The 17,123-nt window shown below is 41.9% G+C and overlaps 1 protein-coding gene across 3 annotated transcripts in view; it reads right to left on the bottom strand.

The window, feature by feature from the left end:
* Positions 1–470: 470 nt before the first annotated feature.
* Positions 471–17,123, bottom strand: part of pcid2 (PCI domain containing 2) — a 51,409-nt gene continuing 34,756 nt past the window's right edge. For all 3 annotated transcript variants that reach the window (XM_060833311.1, XM_060833309.1, XM_060833310.1), the window contains 8 exons: positions 16,370–16,473; positions 15,336–15,411; positions 7,981–8,122; positions 7,631–7,731; positions 5,412–5,485; positions 2,144–2,269; positions 1,898–2,021; positions 471–852 (listed from right to left, as the gene is read on the bottom strand). In XM_060833311.1, coding sequence (XP_060689294.1) covers positions 763–852; positions 1,898–2,021; positions 2,144–2,269; positions 5,412–5,485; positions 7,631–7,731; positions 7,981–8,122; positions 15,336–15,411; positions 16,370–16,473 — 837 coding nt within the window. In that variant the 3' untranslated portion in view covers positions 471–762. The remainder of the gene's footprint in view (positions 853–1,897; positions 2,022–2,143; positions 2,270–5,411; positions 5,486–7,630; positions 7,732–7,980; positions 8,123–15,335; positions 15,412–16,369; positions 16,474–17,123) is intronic.

Consider the following 17,123-nt stretch of genomic DNA (forward strand, 5'->3'; position numbering starts at 1 on the left):
TTTCTTGAATGAGTGGACTCCATGATGCGTTAGGGATTTCTGACCCAGTAACATAGAAGGAACAGTTCCCAAGTCAGCACGCTGTGTGATTTGGAGGGGAACTTCTAGGTAGTGGTGTACCCATGTCTTCGCTGCTTTTATTCTTCTAGATTGTAGAGATCCTGCTCGGCAATTTGGCTGAATCCATCAGGTAGTAAGTACAGATTTTTGCCACTGTGTGCTGGTAGTAAAGGGAGTGATTGCTTCAGACGATGGAATAGGTGCTGATGAAGCAGATTGCTTTGGGCCTGGATATTCTCAAACATCTTGAATGTTGCTTCTGGTGCAGAGAGGGTTGGAATGTTTAAGGCAAAGGTGACTTAGCAAAATTTCAATCATTGGCTGTGTGTGCATGCCATTTTGAAGTATTTGAGTACAGTTGTGGTACAAATGATCAATAGTATAATCTAAAAGAGATATAAACAGTGTACTTCAATAAAAAGAATAGTTTGTGTTTATTCCATCATTGTCATTTAACAAGTTTAAGTAAACAAAATATACCTTGCATTACATGTGCATCTTTAATGGGAAATACAAAATGACACTGGGACAATGGCAGAGGACGTGCCTCAAACTGATCACAGGAAATAGTCACTGGGATGCGCGTCACATCATCCCGAGCTTTAGATGAATGATCCTTGGGTATGAAGCCGTCAACCAACACTACATGCATGTCCTGGGATAAGTGTGGGGAGCAATACATGAACTTCCAACCCTGATTTGTTAAGCCACAGAGGATAGTGGTGGGAAAGGGTTCTGTTTACTGACAACAAGCTTCTGATGCTGGTGAGAGATATAACCCTTGATGTGTCCCTATAAAAAAAACCACACATAAATATGCAATATTTAGCAAAAAAGACATGCATTTAGTTTGCACCTTTTGCAATTTCAAGATGCTTCACACTAATGAAATATTTCCTGAAGCTTACATATAAATGTAACATAAACAAATGCTGCAGCAAATTTGTGCTCAGCAAGATCCCACAAAACAGCAATGTCAGCAGGCAAAGAATCTGCTTTTGTAATGTTGGTGAGCAATAAATCTTGGTCAAATATCCAAATGATCTCACGATCAGTTACGCATAATTCAAAGTCAGGTAGTTGAAATAGGAGAACATCAGTGAACCAGATGAGTTTTTACATTAATTGATCATAGCTTCATGACTAATTTTCAATTCCAAGTTTTCTTACAATTTTAATTACAACTACTCTGGTTAGATTAGAACCTGTGTCTCCAAAGCATTAGCCAGTGACACAGACATTATACCATCTACACCAATGTTCATCTGAAGCCGTTAACAAGTGGTGTCAGCCTTGCCTGAAAGGCTTGTATTCTCAGTTGAGAGTCAGCAGATTGGTGTTACTATTACAAACCCAAGCAGTGACACCCCCTGAGGACTATCAGAGGTATGGCCTTTCAGTTGAACTTGAACTATAGTACCAAGTCAGGGTGCTGTGTGATTTGGAGGGAAATATAATATCCTTAGGGAAGGAAATCTGTGGTGATTAACAGTCCGTGTGTTAACTCATGTCACTGAACAATGGACCCCAAACCCATGATGAAGCAGCTGGTGGGTGTAAGAATGAACTTTTTCTTTTATTAACTGCTAGCTATATTCATACTGAAATTGCTTGGATGAAATATGCTACAATGAAGAATCTATGAATCACAGAATCTTGCAGCAATCCAGGAGGCCATTCAACCCCTCACGCCTCTGCTGAGGTTTCCAAATAGTTCCACCGTTCTTGTACATTTTATCAAATCTAACAATCATAGTATGGACATTTTGTAATATATGTTTCCCTCATAAATTGAAAATTGGGATCAAACAAAGTATCAAGATGACTTAAAACATACCATGTAGATGAGGTTTGCCAAAATACACTGGACTTCATCAATGTCAACACCCTCAACTTGCATGAAATTAAGGGCAACCAGAAAAGCATCAAGTGGCAGCTGGTGTGTCCTGAGCAGCAAATACCTAGAGACATAGAGTGTGGTTAAAAGTAAAACGGCACGTTAACAGCATTTGCCTTGTAGATCTGTGTAGCGTATACACAGACAGCAAATGAAGGGCTAGTGCTGTACAAGGAAGAGACTTACACTTTCTTGAAAAGATTTCTATACGTGATGATTTTCAGTTTCTCAAGTATGAGGAAGATTCCACAGCGAATGAAGAAGGCTTCATGTTTTGCTAAAGCATCATTCAGGAGCAGAAGGTTCCCTTCACTAATTTAAAAAAAAGACAAGAACTGAGCTCAAAAGACCTTACCGGACACATTTATCCACACGTGCTAGTAATCTGGTCCACTACTGCCTTGAATTGATTGCTGGTCACTGCATGTCTGCAATCAATTCAGACATGCAGTTGGTAATTTGATAATCGATCAATTAATAGTTTTATAGCACCGCTGACACTAAAGTCACCCAAGGATCTTCAGAGGGAGGACAGGAGAGAAACAGCAACGATAAATAGGCAATGCTGTGGAGGCAGGACATGGGCAGTGTTCCAGAGAGCGAATGAACAGCTTAATCATTCAAGTTTGGAGCTTGTAAAACATTCTAACTGTAAAGGAAGGGTGGGAGCAAACAGTTCTTAGAGTCACAGCCTTGTTAGTTGACCATTGCAAATGAGCTTTCCTTATCTGTCTCAGAGGAGGCTTTGACACAGAGTCAAAGAGATTTGCAGCAGGAAACAGACCCTTCTGTCCAACCAGTCAACACCGACCATAATCCCAAACTAAACTAGTCCCACCTGCTTGTGCTTGCCACATATTCCTCCAAACGCTTCTTATTCATGTACTTACCTAAACGTCTTTAAATGTAGTAACTGTACCACATCCTTTGGAAGTTCATTCCACAAAGGAACTATTTTGTAAGAACAATTGTTCTCAATTTTTTTTTAAACTTTTCTCCTCTCACCTTAAAATATGCCCCTGGTTTTGAAACCCACCGCGTTAGGGAAAAGACATCTACAACACACCACATTTATCCTCCTGACCACACCACATTTTTTCAGTGACTTTCCTGCCTTGTTCTCAACTGATTCCAGTCCTGTCTGTTCATTTGTGAGCCAGACAGTCTCCTGAAATTGCTTCTCTCCCCAAGCCTGCAGCATTCCCTCTGGAAGCCCCCTTGTCCCAACACCTCCTACATTTTATCTACATGCCGCCCCTCATAACATCAAGATTCCATTGTCAGCAAATGATGTCAAGCTATCCCAATATCTCTCGAGTCCTTTATGCCTCTGATTTTTCAGATTACTAATCTGACATGCATATTAAATAAGCATAAATTTGATTCTGAATAAATGTTGGGAAGATTGCCTAAACTCCGTTGCCTGGTAACTGCCAACTACATTGTTCCCTATACAGCATTCTGTTTGAGTAACATTTGAGGGGCATGTTCCAAATTCACACCCCCTTTTTGTGTAATCAAGTGCTTCCTGACATCACTCTGAATTGCTTAATTCTAATTTAAACCTGCATGACTCCTCCCCCTCCCCCATCCCGTCCCCCCACCATCACTAATACTCCTTTCACCATCACAACCACTACCCTTGATCTGGGCTCGCCATCAGGGGAAATCATTCCTTTTTCTCTCCCTATCCTACTGTTTAATCATTTCAAACACCTTGTTATGAAAATGTGTCATCCAAATTTTAATTTTAACACAACAGATCCTCATTATCTGCAAGGTGCATCCCAACAACAACAATAAAGGCAGTTCTACTACAATGTACCTATCTATTGCGAAAGGCCACACAATCAGACCAGATGAAGGGAAAAAAAGATTAGGTTTAGGACCAACTTCACAGCTACTTGGATCAGCAGATAGCAAATCTGCAAATAATGAGGGAGGGAAGGATTGGAAACACAGGTGTATACATATATATCTTGAATTTCTAATGAATGACACTTAGCAAAAGGAAAATGCATTAGGGACAACAGCAACAATGCTGTATCTGCAAGGGGCAGAGGTTCAAATACAGACATCCAGTCTACAAGACCTTCAGAGCGAGAGAGAGCGAGAGAGAGAGAGCGAGAGAGAGAGAGCGAGCGAGAGAGAGCGAGCGAGAGAGAGAGAGCGAGAGAGAGAGAGAGCGAGAGAGAGAGAGAGAGAGAGATCACATGACAGATGTTGGTGGTGGGAGAGGGTTAATCTTGAAACCAGTTGCAGAGGATTGTGAGGAATCTTGTCTCAACAGCAACAGGTTTTCGCTCGCTCCCTCTTTCTTCGCAACCCCAGTCTGACCGTGTTCCTGAATTGGAAATCAGAACCTACCTTACCATCTCAGCCAAAGGGCATTTCACCAGTTACAACTGTTCCATGGTGACACCCCTGTGCCACGAGGTTAGGTGTGCAGAATCGCTTTGGACACAGCTCACCATACAAGATAATTCAGGACTTAAAGATACTTTCGCCAAGTGACATTTAAGTTAACGTTCTGCAGTTTTCATTTTTCTTTCTTTTTCCTCATGGTTGTGTGTTTTTTTTTTAAACAAGGTTAATTATATCTATATATATTGCTAAAATCCAAACTGTCTACCAATAATCTTTGCAACTGTGTTGATTCAGTTAAAGAGTTAAATATGAAATCTGGTTGACCTGTTTCTAATACTGAACTTAACAGAGTCCAAGACTGGCAAAGTGCTCAAACTTTCACATCCTGGTTATAGAGTCATAGAAATGTACAGCATGGAAACACACCCTAAATTAAAACTTTGCAATGACCAGTGGAGGAGCGGAACTGGGAAAGGACTTGGTGCACCCCTCCAACCTCTATCGTAACAACCTCAATTGATTCACTTTTTAAACCTCCTTTCACCAACAGAACATAAGCATAACCTATGCAATATGGCCTCATAATTTAATGCATTTAGCCAGGTACCGTTCTGGTCAATCTGCACTGTACATTGTCCAAGGCCAACATAACTTTCTTGAGACACAGTGCTCAGAATTGAATGTAGTACTCCCAATGCAATCTGGCTAGAGATTCATGTATTTGTGTTGTTCAGCCTGTTGGGGAGAGGATTGAAACTACTCTCTTTTACACCAGCTTTGAAGTGCCTCCCCATTACTGGATTATAACTGTCGTGAGAATAACGTTGATGTTCATAATAACATTCATATCCCACCTTGGCTGGATAACTCAAATACTCAATAATGATGAGACAGGCAACCTTCAGGGCAGCAGATTCTGAGCAGAACCACCATTTGCCAATGAATTACTACACAACTCAAGGCACTGTCCGCCAGCAACAGGTGGTATTATATTAAGGGCCTTGTAATTTACAAGGTTTTATTTCAAATTATTTAATAAGTATGTAAAACAAAAGAAAAAAATCCTTTGTCTCCATAAAGTTCATACCCAACAGCCTTGGTGACATCAGAAAACTGCAAAAGGTCATACTTTCGTAACAACTGGATTGTTGGCATGTGGCCCTGAAAAGCAAACAGATTGTTAAAATAAATTTAAAAAGGGAAGGAAAGAAGGATTAACTCAGGACATTGGCATGTTAAGGAGGATCGAGTCAGGACATTGGCATGTTAAGGAGGATCGAGTCAGGGCATTGGCATGTTAAGGAGGATTGACTCAGGGCATTGGCATGTTGAGGAGGATTGACCCAGGGCATTGGCATGTTGAGGAGGATTGACTCAGGGCATTGGCATGTTGAGGAGGATTGACTCAGGACATTGGCATGTTGAGGAGGATTGACTCAGGACATTGGCATGTTGAGGAGGATTGACCCAGTACAATGGCATGTTAAGGAGGATTGACCCAGTACATTGGCATGTTAAGGAGGATTGACCCAGTACATTGGCATGTTAAAGAGGATTGAGTCAGGGCATTGGCATGTTAAGGAGGATTGAGTCAGGGCATTGGTATGTTAAGGAGGATTGACCCAGTACATTGGCATGTTAAGGAGGATTGACCCAGTACATTGGCATGTTAAGGAGGATTGACTCAGGGCATTGGCATGTTAAGGAGGATTGTCTCAGGACATTGGCATGTTGAGGAGGATTGACCCAGTACATTGGCATGTTAAGGAGGATTGACCCAGTACATTGGCATGTTAAGGAGGATTGACCCAGGGCATTGGCATGTTGAGGAGGATTGACCCAGGGCATTGGCATGTTGAGGAGGATTGACTCAGGGCATTGGCATGTTAAGGAGGATTGTCTCAGGACATTGGCATGTTGAGGAGGATTGTCTCAGGACATTGGCATGTTAAGGAAGATTGAGTCAGGGCATTGGCGTGTTGAGGAGGATTGACTCAGGGCATTGGTGTGTTGAGGAGGATTGACCCAGTACATTGGCATGTTAAGGAGGATTGACCCAGTACATTGGCATGTTAAGGAGGATTGACCCAGTACATTGGCATGTTAAGGAGGATTGACCCAGTACATTGGCATGTTAAGGAGGATTGACTCAGGGCATTGGCATGTTAAGGAGGATTGTCTCAGGACATTGGCATGTTGAGGAGGATTGACCCAGTACATTGGCATGTTGAGGAGGATTGACCCAGTACATTGGCATGTTAAGGAGGATTGACCCAGTACATTGGCATGTTAAGGAGGATTGAGTCAGGGCATTGGCATGTTAAGGAGGATCGAGTCAGGACATTGGCATGTTAAGGAGGATCGAGTCAGGACATTGGCATGTTAAGGAGGATTGACCCAGGACATTGGCATGTTAAGGAGGATTGACCCAGGACATTGGCATGTTAAGGAGGATTGACTCTGGACATTGGCATGTTAAGGAGGATTGACTCAGGACATTGGCATGTTAAGTCACCTTAGGATTCACAGAAGTCAAAAGGCATTGCAAACTACCACAAACAGCAGCATGGTAAAATAGTGTGTGTTAACTAAAGATTGGTGAATAAATATCAGCTAGCATACTGGACCTATATCACTGCCGTCAAATATTCTTGAGTTCTTTCAACTTGGCATTTCAGAGGACAGACAGGGCCTTGGCTTAATACCTTACGCAAACATATAAGTCAGTCGGAAGCCAGTCAGCATCCGCTCTGCCATTCAATGAGATCATGGATGATCTGTTAGTGTTTCGTATTCCAGATCCCCAGCTATTCCTGATAAATCTTTGATTCCCTTACCTAACACGAATCTATGCATCCCCACCTTAAGAACATTCAGTGGCCTTACTTCCACTGCCTTCTGAGGTGGAGATTTCCAAAGCTGCGCAGGACATGAAGAAAGATAATATTCTCCCCCTCATCATTGTTCTAATAGGGCAATCCCTAATTGCAAAACAGTGCTCCCAGTTCACTCACAAGAGGCAACATACTTCCCTATCCATCTTGACTAAATAATTGAGAATCTTATAAATCTCCATCAAGTCAAACAAGGCCAGTCTGTCCAAACTTTCCTCATGCTTCACCAACACATCCACGACTGCTTCAGTGCCAGTCCATTACATGCTGAAGCCTCTGAAGTGCATCTCAATGTTAGAAGCTGCATTTATCTCAGCATTCAGTATCAGTGCTTTTTCCATCAGTTGTCCCTCAAGATGTGAATGCCTACTGTCACTAATGTCACTATTATTCCACTCCATGAGTTACTTACAAGGAGCATCTTGACAGGTAGCAGGTAGATCAAAATCATCCGCTTGTTCTTCTGGCTGGACTTATGGCAATGCTGAAATGCAAACGATAAATATTCTTCAGCTGCAAAACAAATCAAAAATGTTATCTTTTAAAATTGTTCTCTGCTCCTATTTGGCCACTAAAAAACAGACAAAGTTTCCGCTGTGTATTTTATACCTCTTTCCTTTCCACGTACATTGCATAGATAATTAGATAGTTGGTATAGAGTCAGTTAAATGTAACTTTGCTTAGAACAGGCCAGCAACAGGACCAAACAGACACTGTACAATAATAAGAAGCCTGCACAATGCCTGGTAATGAGTGCCTCACCTTGTTTAAAATCACTGTCAAACATGGCTTTCCTCCCAACGTAGTATTTGTATGTCACCCTTTGTGCCATGCTGTACTCATCCTTTAAACTGGAGCTGTCAATGGCTCTGATTAAAGGTTTACATAGATGGAGTTTATTGATCTGTTGGAAAATGGGCAGCATACCAAACACTATTAAATATCAATTTCTAGTGGACATCAAACAATCCAGTACCATTTGTTACAACACGGGATAAACCCCTCTGCTAATTTAAACCCAACACACAGAGAAGCTCACCTCATGTTGTAATCTATTACATTTCAACAGGCAAAGAACTATCCGAGATCTCACTATTTAAAGAAAAAATTAACAATTTTATTCTTTAAGTCAAAAAGAGAACATTATATATTTATATTTATTTGTAGCTCATTCCTCTTAAAGCTATTTCAATGCCCCACCTCCTCCTCCACCACTCTACAATACTGGTCCAATAAATTCCCTCAAATTTACGGCAATTTCAAAACCAGCAATTGTCTTCAGATGCCGAACATTCTCTGTAGATCTCTCTATGTCGGCTTCAGTCTTCTGCTACACAATTTTCTCATGGACAGGTACCTTTCAGAGAGTTATCCGGCTGGCCTTACGATGGATCATTTCACTGGTTTGATGTCATCAAAAACAGTAAAATTCAATTCGATTGGATTTTGGTATCTGGGGCACAATTTAAACTGAATGGCTGAACTTGAATTTGTTTTGTAACATGGCAGCATAGTGCCAGCTATTTGTATCAACCCAATGTTATATTTTTCAATCTTTCAGCACACCCTGTGCCTCTCTAGGTCAGTGCCAGCTTCTACTCTCTCTTAAAGGTACAGTACACACCTACACCTTCATAACCCATTCCTATCAACACAGATCAGGCACTTGAGAGCAATGGCCTCAGTCTCATCACCAATGAAACACCGGTTACAAAATGAATGGTACAAAACATCACGGGAAGATAGCGCATTTGCGGCTGTTACCATTTTTACTGCATCACTCATCCATTGGATAACTACGACTGACGGTGACAAATGCTGCTCAATGTGCACAAGTAATGACAAGAGAAAAGAGGTATTGAATGGATTTTTGTTGTGGATTAACCCATGAGATGCATCCGCACAGTACTTGACTGAGTGAACTAATGAAGGAGTAGGAGGACTCAACCACTTAGCCTCTCAATCGTGCTGTGCCATGCAATAAGCTCATGGCTGATCTGATTATTTTGTTTCCCACTTAACCCCAATAAACGTTACCCCCTTGTTTTACCTCCCTGACTTTCTGAAAAAAAAATTCAAATACTCTGCTTTGAGGAAGAGAGTTCCAAAGATTCCTGATCCTTTGTGAGATAAAATATACTCATCTTCGTCTAAAATCTGTAATCCCTTAGTTTTAAACAGTACCTTGTATATTCTCCCCAAGGGGAAACATTTATTTCGAACCTCTACCCTCTCAAGATCACTAATGATCTCAAATTTTCAATCATGTCATCTGATACTCAAAACTTCAGCAGACACAAACTTAGCCTATTCAGACATTCCTCAGAAGACAACCTGCCCATACCAGTTATTAGTGTGGTAAACATTCGCTGAACTGCTTCCAAGACATGTACATCCTTGGTTTTATAATAAAGGGGGGGGGGTGCAGTACTCCAGGTATACTCTCATCCCTGTATAACGGAAATACAACTGGGCTACCAGCTTAAAAAATGTTTTGAGGGGTCTGGCTTAGTCCATAACAATATGATTTACAAAAGTTTGGAATGCAGGTATGCCAAGTAATTAGAATCATAGAAACTTTATGAACTTAATTCCTCTGGCAATAAATGATAACATTCTATTAGCTTTCCTATCTTCGAAGGTGGCACAGTGGTTCGCACTGTTGTCGCACAGCTCCAGGGACCCAGCTTTGATTCCACCTTTGAGCGACTGTGTGGATTATGCACATTCTCCCCATGTCTGCGCGGGTTTCTCCAGTTTCCTCCCATAGTCCAAAGATGTGCAGGTGAGGTGGATTGGCCATTCTAAATTATCGGAGGAGAAAGTGAGGTCTGCAGATGCTGGAGATCAGAGTTGAAAATGTGTTGCTGGAAAAGCGCAGCAGGTCAGGCAGCATCCAAGGAACAGGAAATTCGACATTTCGGGCAAAAGCCATTCATACTAAATTATCCATAGCGTTCAAAGATTGTAGGCCAAGTGGGTTAGCCATGGGAAATGCAGGGTTACAGGAATAGGATAAGGTAGGTTGGAAACTCTTCGAAGGGTCAGTGCAGACTTGATGGGCTGAATAGCCTGCTTCCACACTGCTGGGGTTCCATGATTCTAATTACTTGGCATACCTGCATTCCAAACTTTTGTAAATCATATTGTTATGGACTAAGCCAGACCCCTCAAAACATTTTTTAAGCAGGTAGCCCAGACCATAACTTTGCTATTTGTTTAGCTAGATGGATAGTGGATATTCCCGGAGTAAATTAGCTGGGTCAACTGCCAAGTTTTAAACAAACAAGATGTATTTACGAAATTGCAGAATGAAACACAAAGAACAGATAACAGAATAACAGATAATTTATCCTATCCAAACACAACTTAATGATGCTGTTCCAAAAATTCTTGCGACAGTCCCAGTACACAGATCCCTTAGCACAAAAGGTAAAATCAAACAAAAACTTGCAGTTTGCAAGGCGAGAGAAAAATCCAGCAACTTTTCACACATCCCCTGCTGTAATTGAACTGACTAAAGATCTGAACCGAAAAAACTTTTAACATAAACAAAGCTAGCTGGCCAATCCCCTTTGATTATGCCTTTTTTTATATGACATTAAAATCTTAAACTGGAGGTATCATCTGTTAGGGTCAACAGGAAGGCCCTAATTAGATGGAGCCTGGCTAATTACTCCCCCCCCCGAAAAAAAACTCAAGGGCATAGTGACCTTGTAACAGAACCAGTATTGTGACAGTATACCGGGACCTCTCTGCATCTGGGAGGCAGGCTAGCTAAATATGTCACTATCCAACAATATGGGATAAACAAAACAGAAAACAATATGTGAAATTAGTGTGTGTGTGCTCTGAAAACAATTCAGATCCGACTGAAGCATTGATATTGATGGTACACTCAACCGACACATTCATAGGGTGGGAGAGGACTCACAATTTAAATATGTGCAATGCATATCTAATTCATCACATTTACTTTTGCAATTGCAGATATTGCAGTGTTTAAAAAATAGAACATCTCGGCATCGTACAGGCCGTTCGGCCTTGATGTTGCACCAACCTGTGAAACCATCCGATGCGCATCCAACCTGCACTATTCCATTTTCATCCATATATTTAATGACTACATTTAAATACCCTTAAGGGTGGCGAGTCTACTACTGTTGCAGGCAGGGCATTCCATGCCCTTACTACTCTCTGAGTAAAGAACCTACCTCTGACATCTGTCCTATATCTATCACCCCTCCATTTAAAGCTATGCCCCCTCGTGCGAGCCATCACCATCCGAGGAAAAAGGCTGTCATTGTCCACCATGTGTAATCCTCTGATCATCTTGTATTTCTTTTCACTTTCTCTTTAACATAAACTGCCTCAGGTTCCTCAGCCTTTCCTCATAAGAGGAAAGTGTGTGGCGCTGGAAAAGCACAACCGGTCACGCAGTATCTGAGGAGCAGGAGAATCAACGCTTCAAGCATAAGCTCTTCATTTGGAATGAAGGGCTTGTGTTCAAAACTTCGATTCTCCTGCTCCTCAGCTGCTGCCTGACCTGCTGGTGCTTTTCCAGCGCCACACTCTTCCACTCTGATCTCCAGTATCTGCAGTCCTCACTTTTTTCTATTAACCTCTATCAACCTGGGTGGCAACTTTCAGGGATCTTTGCACATGGACGCTGAGATCTCTCTGCTCATCCACACAACGAAGAATCTTACAGTACTCTGTATCCCTGTTATTCCTTCCGAAGTGAGAATTTGGAGGTGCTGGTGTTGGACTGGGGTGGACAAAGTTAAAAATCACACAACACCAAGTTATAGTCTAATAAGTTTTTTTTGGAAGCACTGCTCCTTCATCAGATGGTTGTAGAGTAAAAGATCATATGACACAGAATTTATTGCAAAGGTTTACACTGTGATGCCACTGACATGACATATTGAGAAAAATTGGATTGTTTATTCAGTCTTTCATCTTTTAGAATGACCATGTTAATTTTGGTTCTTTAATAAGTTCTGGGATTTACATATGAAAGTTATATTCTCAATTTAGCTTTAACAATGGGTGCCATCTCAGCTCAGATACTGCATTAAAGGTGCGAGGTTAAAGTCTGTCTGTGTCCCAATGAAGCAGACAGACAGAGACACAGGGACACAGACAGACTTTAACCTCACACCCTTAAGCAGTATCTGAGCTGAGATGGCACCAATTGTTAAAGCTAAATTGAGAATATAACTTTAATAAGTTCTGGGATTTACACATGAAAGAACCAAAATTAACATGGTCTTTCTAAAAGATGAAAAACTGAATAAACAATCCAGTTTTTCTCAATATATCATGTCAGTGGCATCAGACTGTAATCTTTTGCTATAAATTCTGTGTCTTACAATCTTATACTCCACAGCCACCTGATGAAGGAGCAGCGCTCCGAAAGCTAGTGCTGCTGAATAAACCTGCTGGATTACAACCTGGTATTGTGAGATTTTTAACTCCTTCCAAAGTGAAACACTTCACATGATTCCACATTAAACTCCATTTGCCACCTCTCAGCTTATCTATGTCCCTTAGTAACCTCCAACATCTTTCAGCACTATCCATGTCTCCACTGACCATAGTATCATCCACAAATTTACTAACCCATCTTTCTATGCCCTCATCCAGGTTATTTTTATAAATGACAAACAGCAGTGGACCCAAAACAGATCCTTCCGGTACACCACTAGTAACTGACCTCCAGGGTGAACATTTCCCAACAACCAACACCCTCTGTTTTCTTTCAGCTAGCTAATTTCTGGTCCAAACCGCTAAATCACCTTCAACCCCATGGCTCCGTATTTTCTGCAATTGCCTACGGTGGGAAACCTTATCAAACGCCTTACTAAAATCCACATACACCACATCAAACGCTTTACCCCCATCCACCTGTTTGGTCACCTTCTCAAAGAATCATTAAGATTTGTGAGGCACAATCTACCCTTCACAAAACCGTGTTGACTATCCCTAATCAAATTATTCCTTTCTAGATGATTATAAATCCTATTTCTTATAATTCTTTCCGACTCTTTACCCACAACCGAATTAAGGCTCATTGGTCTATAATTACCAGGGTTGTCTCTACTCCCCTTTTTGAAGAAGAGGACAACATTTGCTATCCTCCAGGTCTGGCACTATTCCTGCAGACAATTACATCAAAAAGATCGAAGTCAAAGGCTCTGCAATGTCGTTCCCGACTTCCCAGAGAATCCTTGGATAAATCCCATCTGTGTTAAGATCATTTTGTTGAAGTGATGGATCTTTTAAAAAAAATATTCATTCATAGGATGAACAATTATTGCCTATCTTAAGAGCCAACTACACTGCTTCATTGCTACAGATAAATAGGCAAGACTGAGTAAGGATGGCAGAGTCAGAGATGTACAGCATGGAAACAGACCCTTCTGTCCAACCCGTCCATGCCAACCAGATATCCCAACTCAATCTAGTCCCACCTGCCAGCACCCAGCTCATATCCCTCCAAACCCTTCCTATTCATATACACATCCAAATGCCTCTTAAATGTTGCAATTGTACCAGCCTCCACCACATCCTCTGGCAGCTCATTCCATACACGCACCACCCTTTACATGAAAATGTTGCCCCTTAGGTCCCGTTTATATCTTTCCCCTCTCACCCTAAACCTATGCCCTCTAGTTCTGGACTCCCCCCACCCCAGGGAAAAGACTTTGTCTATTTATCATATCCATGCTCCTCAGGATTTTGTAAACCTCTATAAGGTCACTCCTTAGCCTCCGATCCTCCAGGGAAAACAGCCCCAGCCTGTTCAGCCTCTCCATGTAGCTCAAATCCTCCAACCCTGGCAACATCCTTGTAAATCTTTTCTGAATCTTTTCAAGTTTCACAACATCTTTCCGATAGGATGGAGACCAGAATTGCACGCAATATTCCAACAGTGGCCTAACCAATGTCCTGTACAGCCGCAACATGACCTCCCAACTCCTGTACTCAATACTCTGACCAATAAAGGAAAGCATACCAAACACCGCTTTCATTATCCTATCGACCTGCGGCTCCACTTTCAAGGAGCTATGAACCCACACTCCAAGGTCTCTTTGTTCAGCAATACTCCCCAGGACCGTAGCATTAAGTGTATAAGTCCTGCTAAGATTTGCTTTCCCAAAATGCAGCACCTCAAAAATTTATCTGAATTAAACTCCTTCTGCCACCTCTCAGCTCATTGGCCCATCTGTCCAGATCCTGTTGTAATCTGAGATAACCTTCTTCGCTGTCCACTACACCTCCAATTTTGGCATCATCTGCAAACTTACTAACTATACCTCTTATGCTCACATCTAAATAATTTATATAAATGAGATAAAGCAGTAGACCCAGCACTGATCCTTGTGGCACTCCACTGGTCACAGGCCTCCAGTCTGAAAAACAACCCTTCACCACCACCCCCTGTCTTCTATCTTTGAGCCAGTTCTGTATCCAATTGGCTAGTTCGCCCTATATTCCATGAGATCTAACCTTGCTAATCAGCCTCCCATGGGGAACCTTGTTGAATGCCTTAATGAAGTCCATATAGAGAGCATGGTACTGGAAAAGCACAGCAAGTCAGACAGCATCCCAGGTATTTCGGGCATAAGCCCTTTATCAGGAATCCTGATCTATAGCATGTGCAGTCTTCACTCCCGCCATATTAAAATGAGGCTCCTAATGGGTAATTAACATCCTGATTTAAAATTCACTGCTGTTAAATGGGTTTCCCATGGGTCTGGAAACTTAGTGGTTTAGAATTAGAGGCTTCATGCGCTGAGAACATTTTCCAGCATTCCCTGTGGTCCAAGAGGAGCAGAACAGGGCTCTGGCCCCACAAGAAAGATATCAGCCTCCCAATGGCTGATCACTCCCCACAAACCTAGCAGTCTCCTGACCGCTGGCTTTCTCACCCAGTTGCTAAAGTATCAATGTTAACAAGGGAATGGGGAAGCAGCCCTGTCATTAGGTAGGCAGGACCTCCACCTTGTTAGGTTGTTCAGCTTTTGAGAGTCCGCATTGGTATCGGGGCAGATACCAATGAGTACAGATTACACATTTATACAGCTGTAAATATCAGATCCTTTTCTTACCTTAAAATATATTTTGAACAGCTGATTGATGAGAAATAGCATTCCCCACTTCTTTGAGTCATCGATTCCAGCGCGGCTATTTTCAGAAGCAATAATAAAATTCAGCAACATTGCTTCAAATCATTAATAATTTTATAGCTTTACTGATTTACTTTTAATTTCTAAAAAAAATGCAATAGATTACAAGAGTTACATGAGCAAAGTTATAACATACCTACGAACATATGAGTTAGGAGTATCTCGACCCAATTATACCATTTAATAAGATCATGGCTGGTCTGATTATGGCTGGTGTGATTATGACCTCAACTCCAAAACTTTTCGCCCACTAGTTTACCAACAGTATATCCACCTCTGCCTTAAAAATTACTTATAGTCTCTGATTCCATTCTCATTTGATGAAGAGAGTTCCAAAAATTCACGGTCTGACAGAATATTTGATTTGAGCTATAGGGAGAGGCTGAACAGGCTGGGGCTGTTTTCCCTGGAGCATCGGAGGCTGAGGGGTGACCTTATAGAGGTTTACAAAATTTATGAGGGGCATGGATAGGATAAATAGACAAAGTCTTTTCCCTGGGGTCAGGCAGTCCGGAACTAGAGGGCATAGGTTTAGGGTGAGAGGGGAAAGATATAAACGGGACCTCGGGGCAACTTTTTCACACAGAGGGTGGTACGTATATAGAATGAGCTGCCAGAGGAAGTGGTGGAGGCCGGTACGATTGCAACATTTAAGAGGCATTTGGATGGGTATATGAATAGGAAGGGTTTGGAGGGATATGGGCCAGGTGCTGGTAGGTGGAACTAGATTGGGTTGGGATATCTGGTCGGCATGGACGGGTTGCACCGAAGGGTCTGTTTTTATGCTGCACATCTCTGACTCTATGACTGATGTTTTAAATGAGCGACCCTCTATTTTTGCAAAGTTACCACTAATTCTAGATTCTCTCACACCTGAAAACATCCTTTCCACTTGCACCCTTGTCAGTACTTAGTATCAATATAATCAATCAAAAATGAGCGATTAAAATACCTACTTGTCACTGGCACAGACTCGGAAACAACTCATCAGCAGTTCTGCAGCTTTCTCCAGCATATCTCCCACTTTGCCCTTTCCTTTCTTCCCTAGTTGTTGGTCAGCCTGGTCAGAAGCGAGATTTGTCAGAGGAAAACAAAGGTAAAAATAAAATTTTGATAGCTTCCAATCAAATATTTCTGATCATCACCACACTAAATCTGTGGCCTCAAATGCAGTGTCATACTTTCTTATTGGATAGGTGTTGTTAGGTAATTCTTGTACACATAACCTGGTTTACACAACAGAGGCCTTTATAAGCCAGGATGGATTACTGTATTCAGGGTAAAAACAATGACTGCAGATGCTGGAAACCAGATTCTGGATCAGTGGTGCTGGAAGAGCACAGCAGTTCAGGCAGCATCCAACGAGCAGCGAAATCGACGTTTCAGGCAAAAGCCCTTCATCAGGAATGAAGCCAGTGAGCCTGAAGCGTGGAGAGATAAGCTAGAGGAGGGTGGGGGTGGGGAGAAAGTAGCATAGAGTACAATGGGTGAGTGGAGGAGGGGATGAAGGTGATAGGTCAGGGAGGAGAGGGTGGAGTGGATAGGTGGAAAAGGAGATAGGCAGGTAGGACAAGTCCGGACAAGTCATGGGGACAGTGCTGAGCTGGAAGATTGGAACTAGGGTGAGGTGGGGAAGGGAAAATGAGGAAACTGTTGAAGTCCACATTGATGCCCTGGGGTTGAAGTGTTCCAAGGCGGAAGATGAGGCGT

Source organism: Hemiscyllium ocellatum, chromosome 12 (genome assembly GCF_020745735.1).
Source record: "Hemiscyllium ocellatum isolate sHemOce1 chromosome 12, sHemOce1.pat.X.cur, whole genome shotgun sequence".
Lineage (NCBI taxonomy): Eukaryota > Metazoa > Chordata > Chondrichthyes > Orectolobiformes > Hemiscylliidae > Hemiscyllium > Hemiscyllium ocellatum.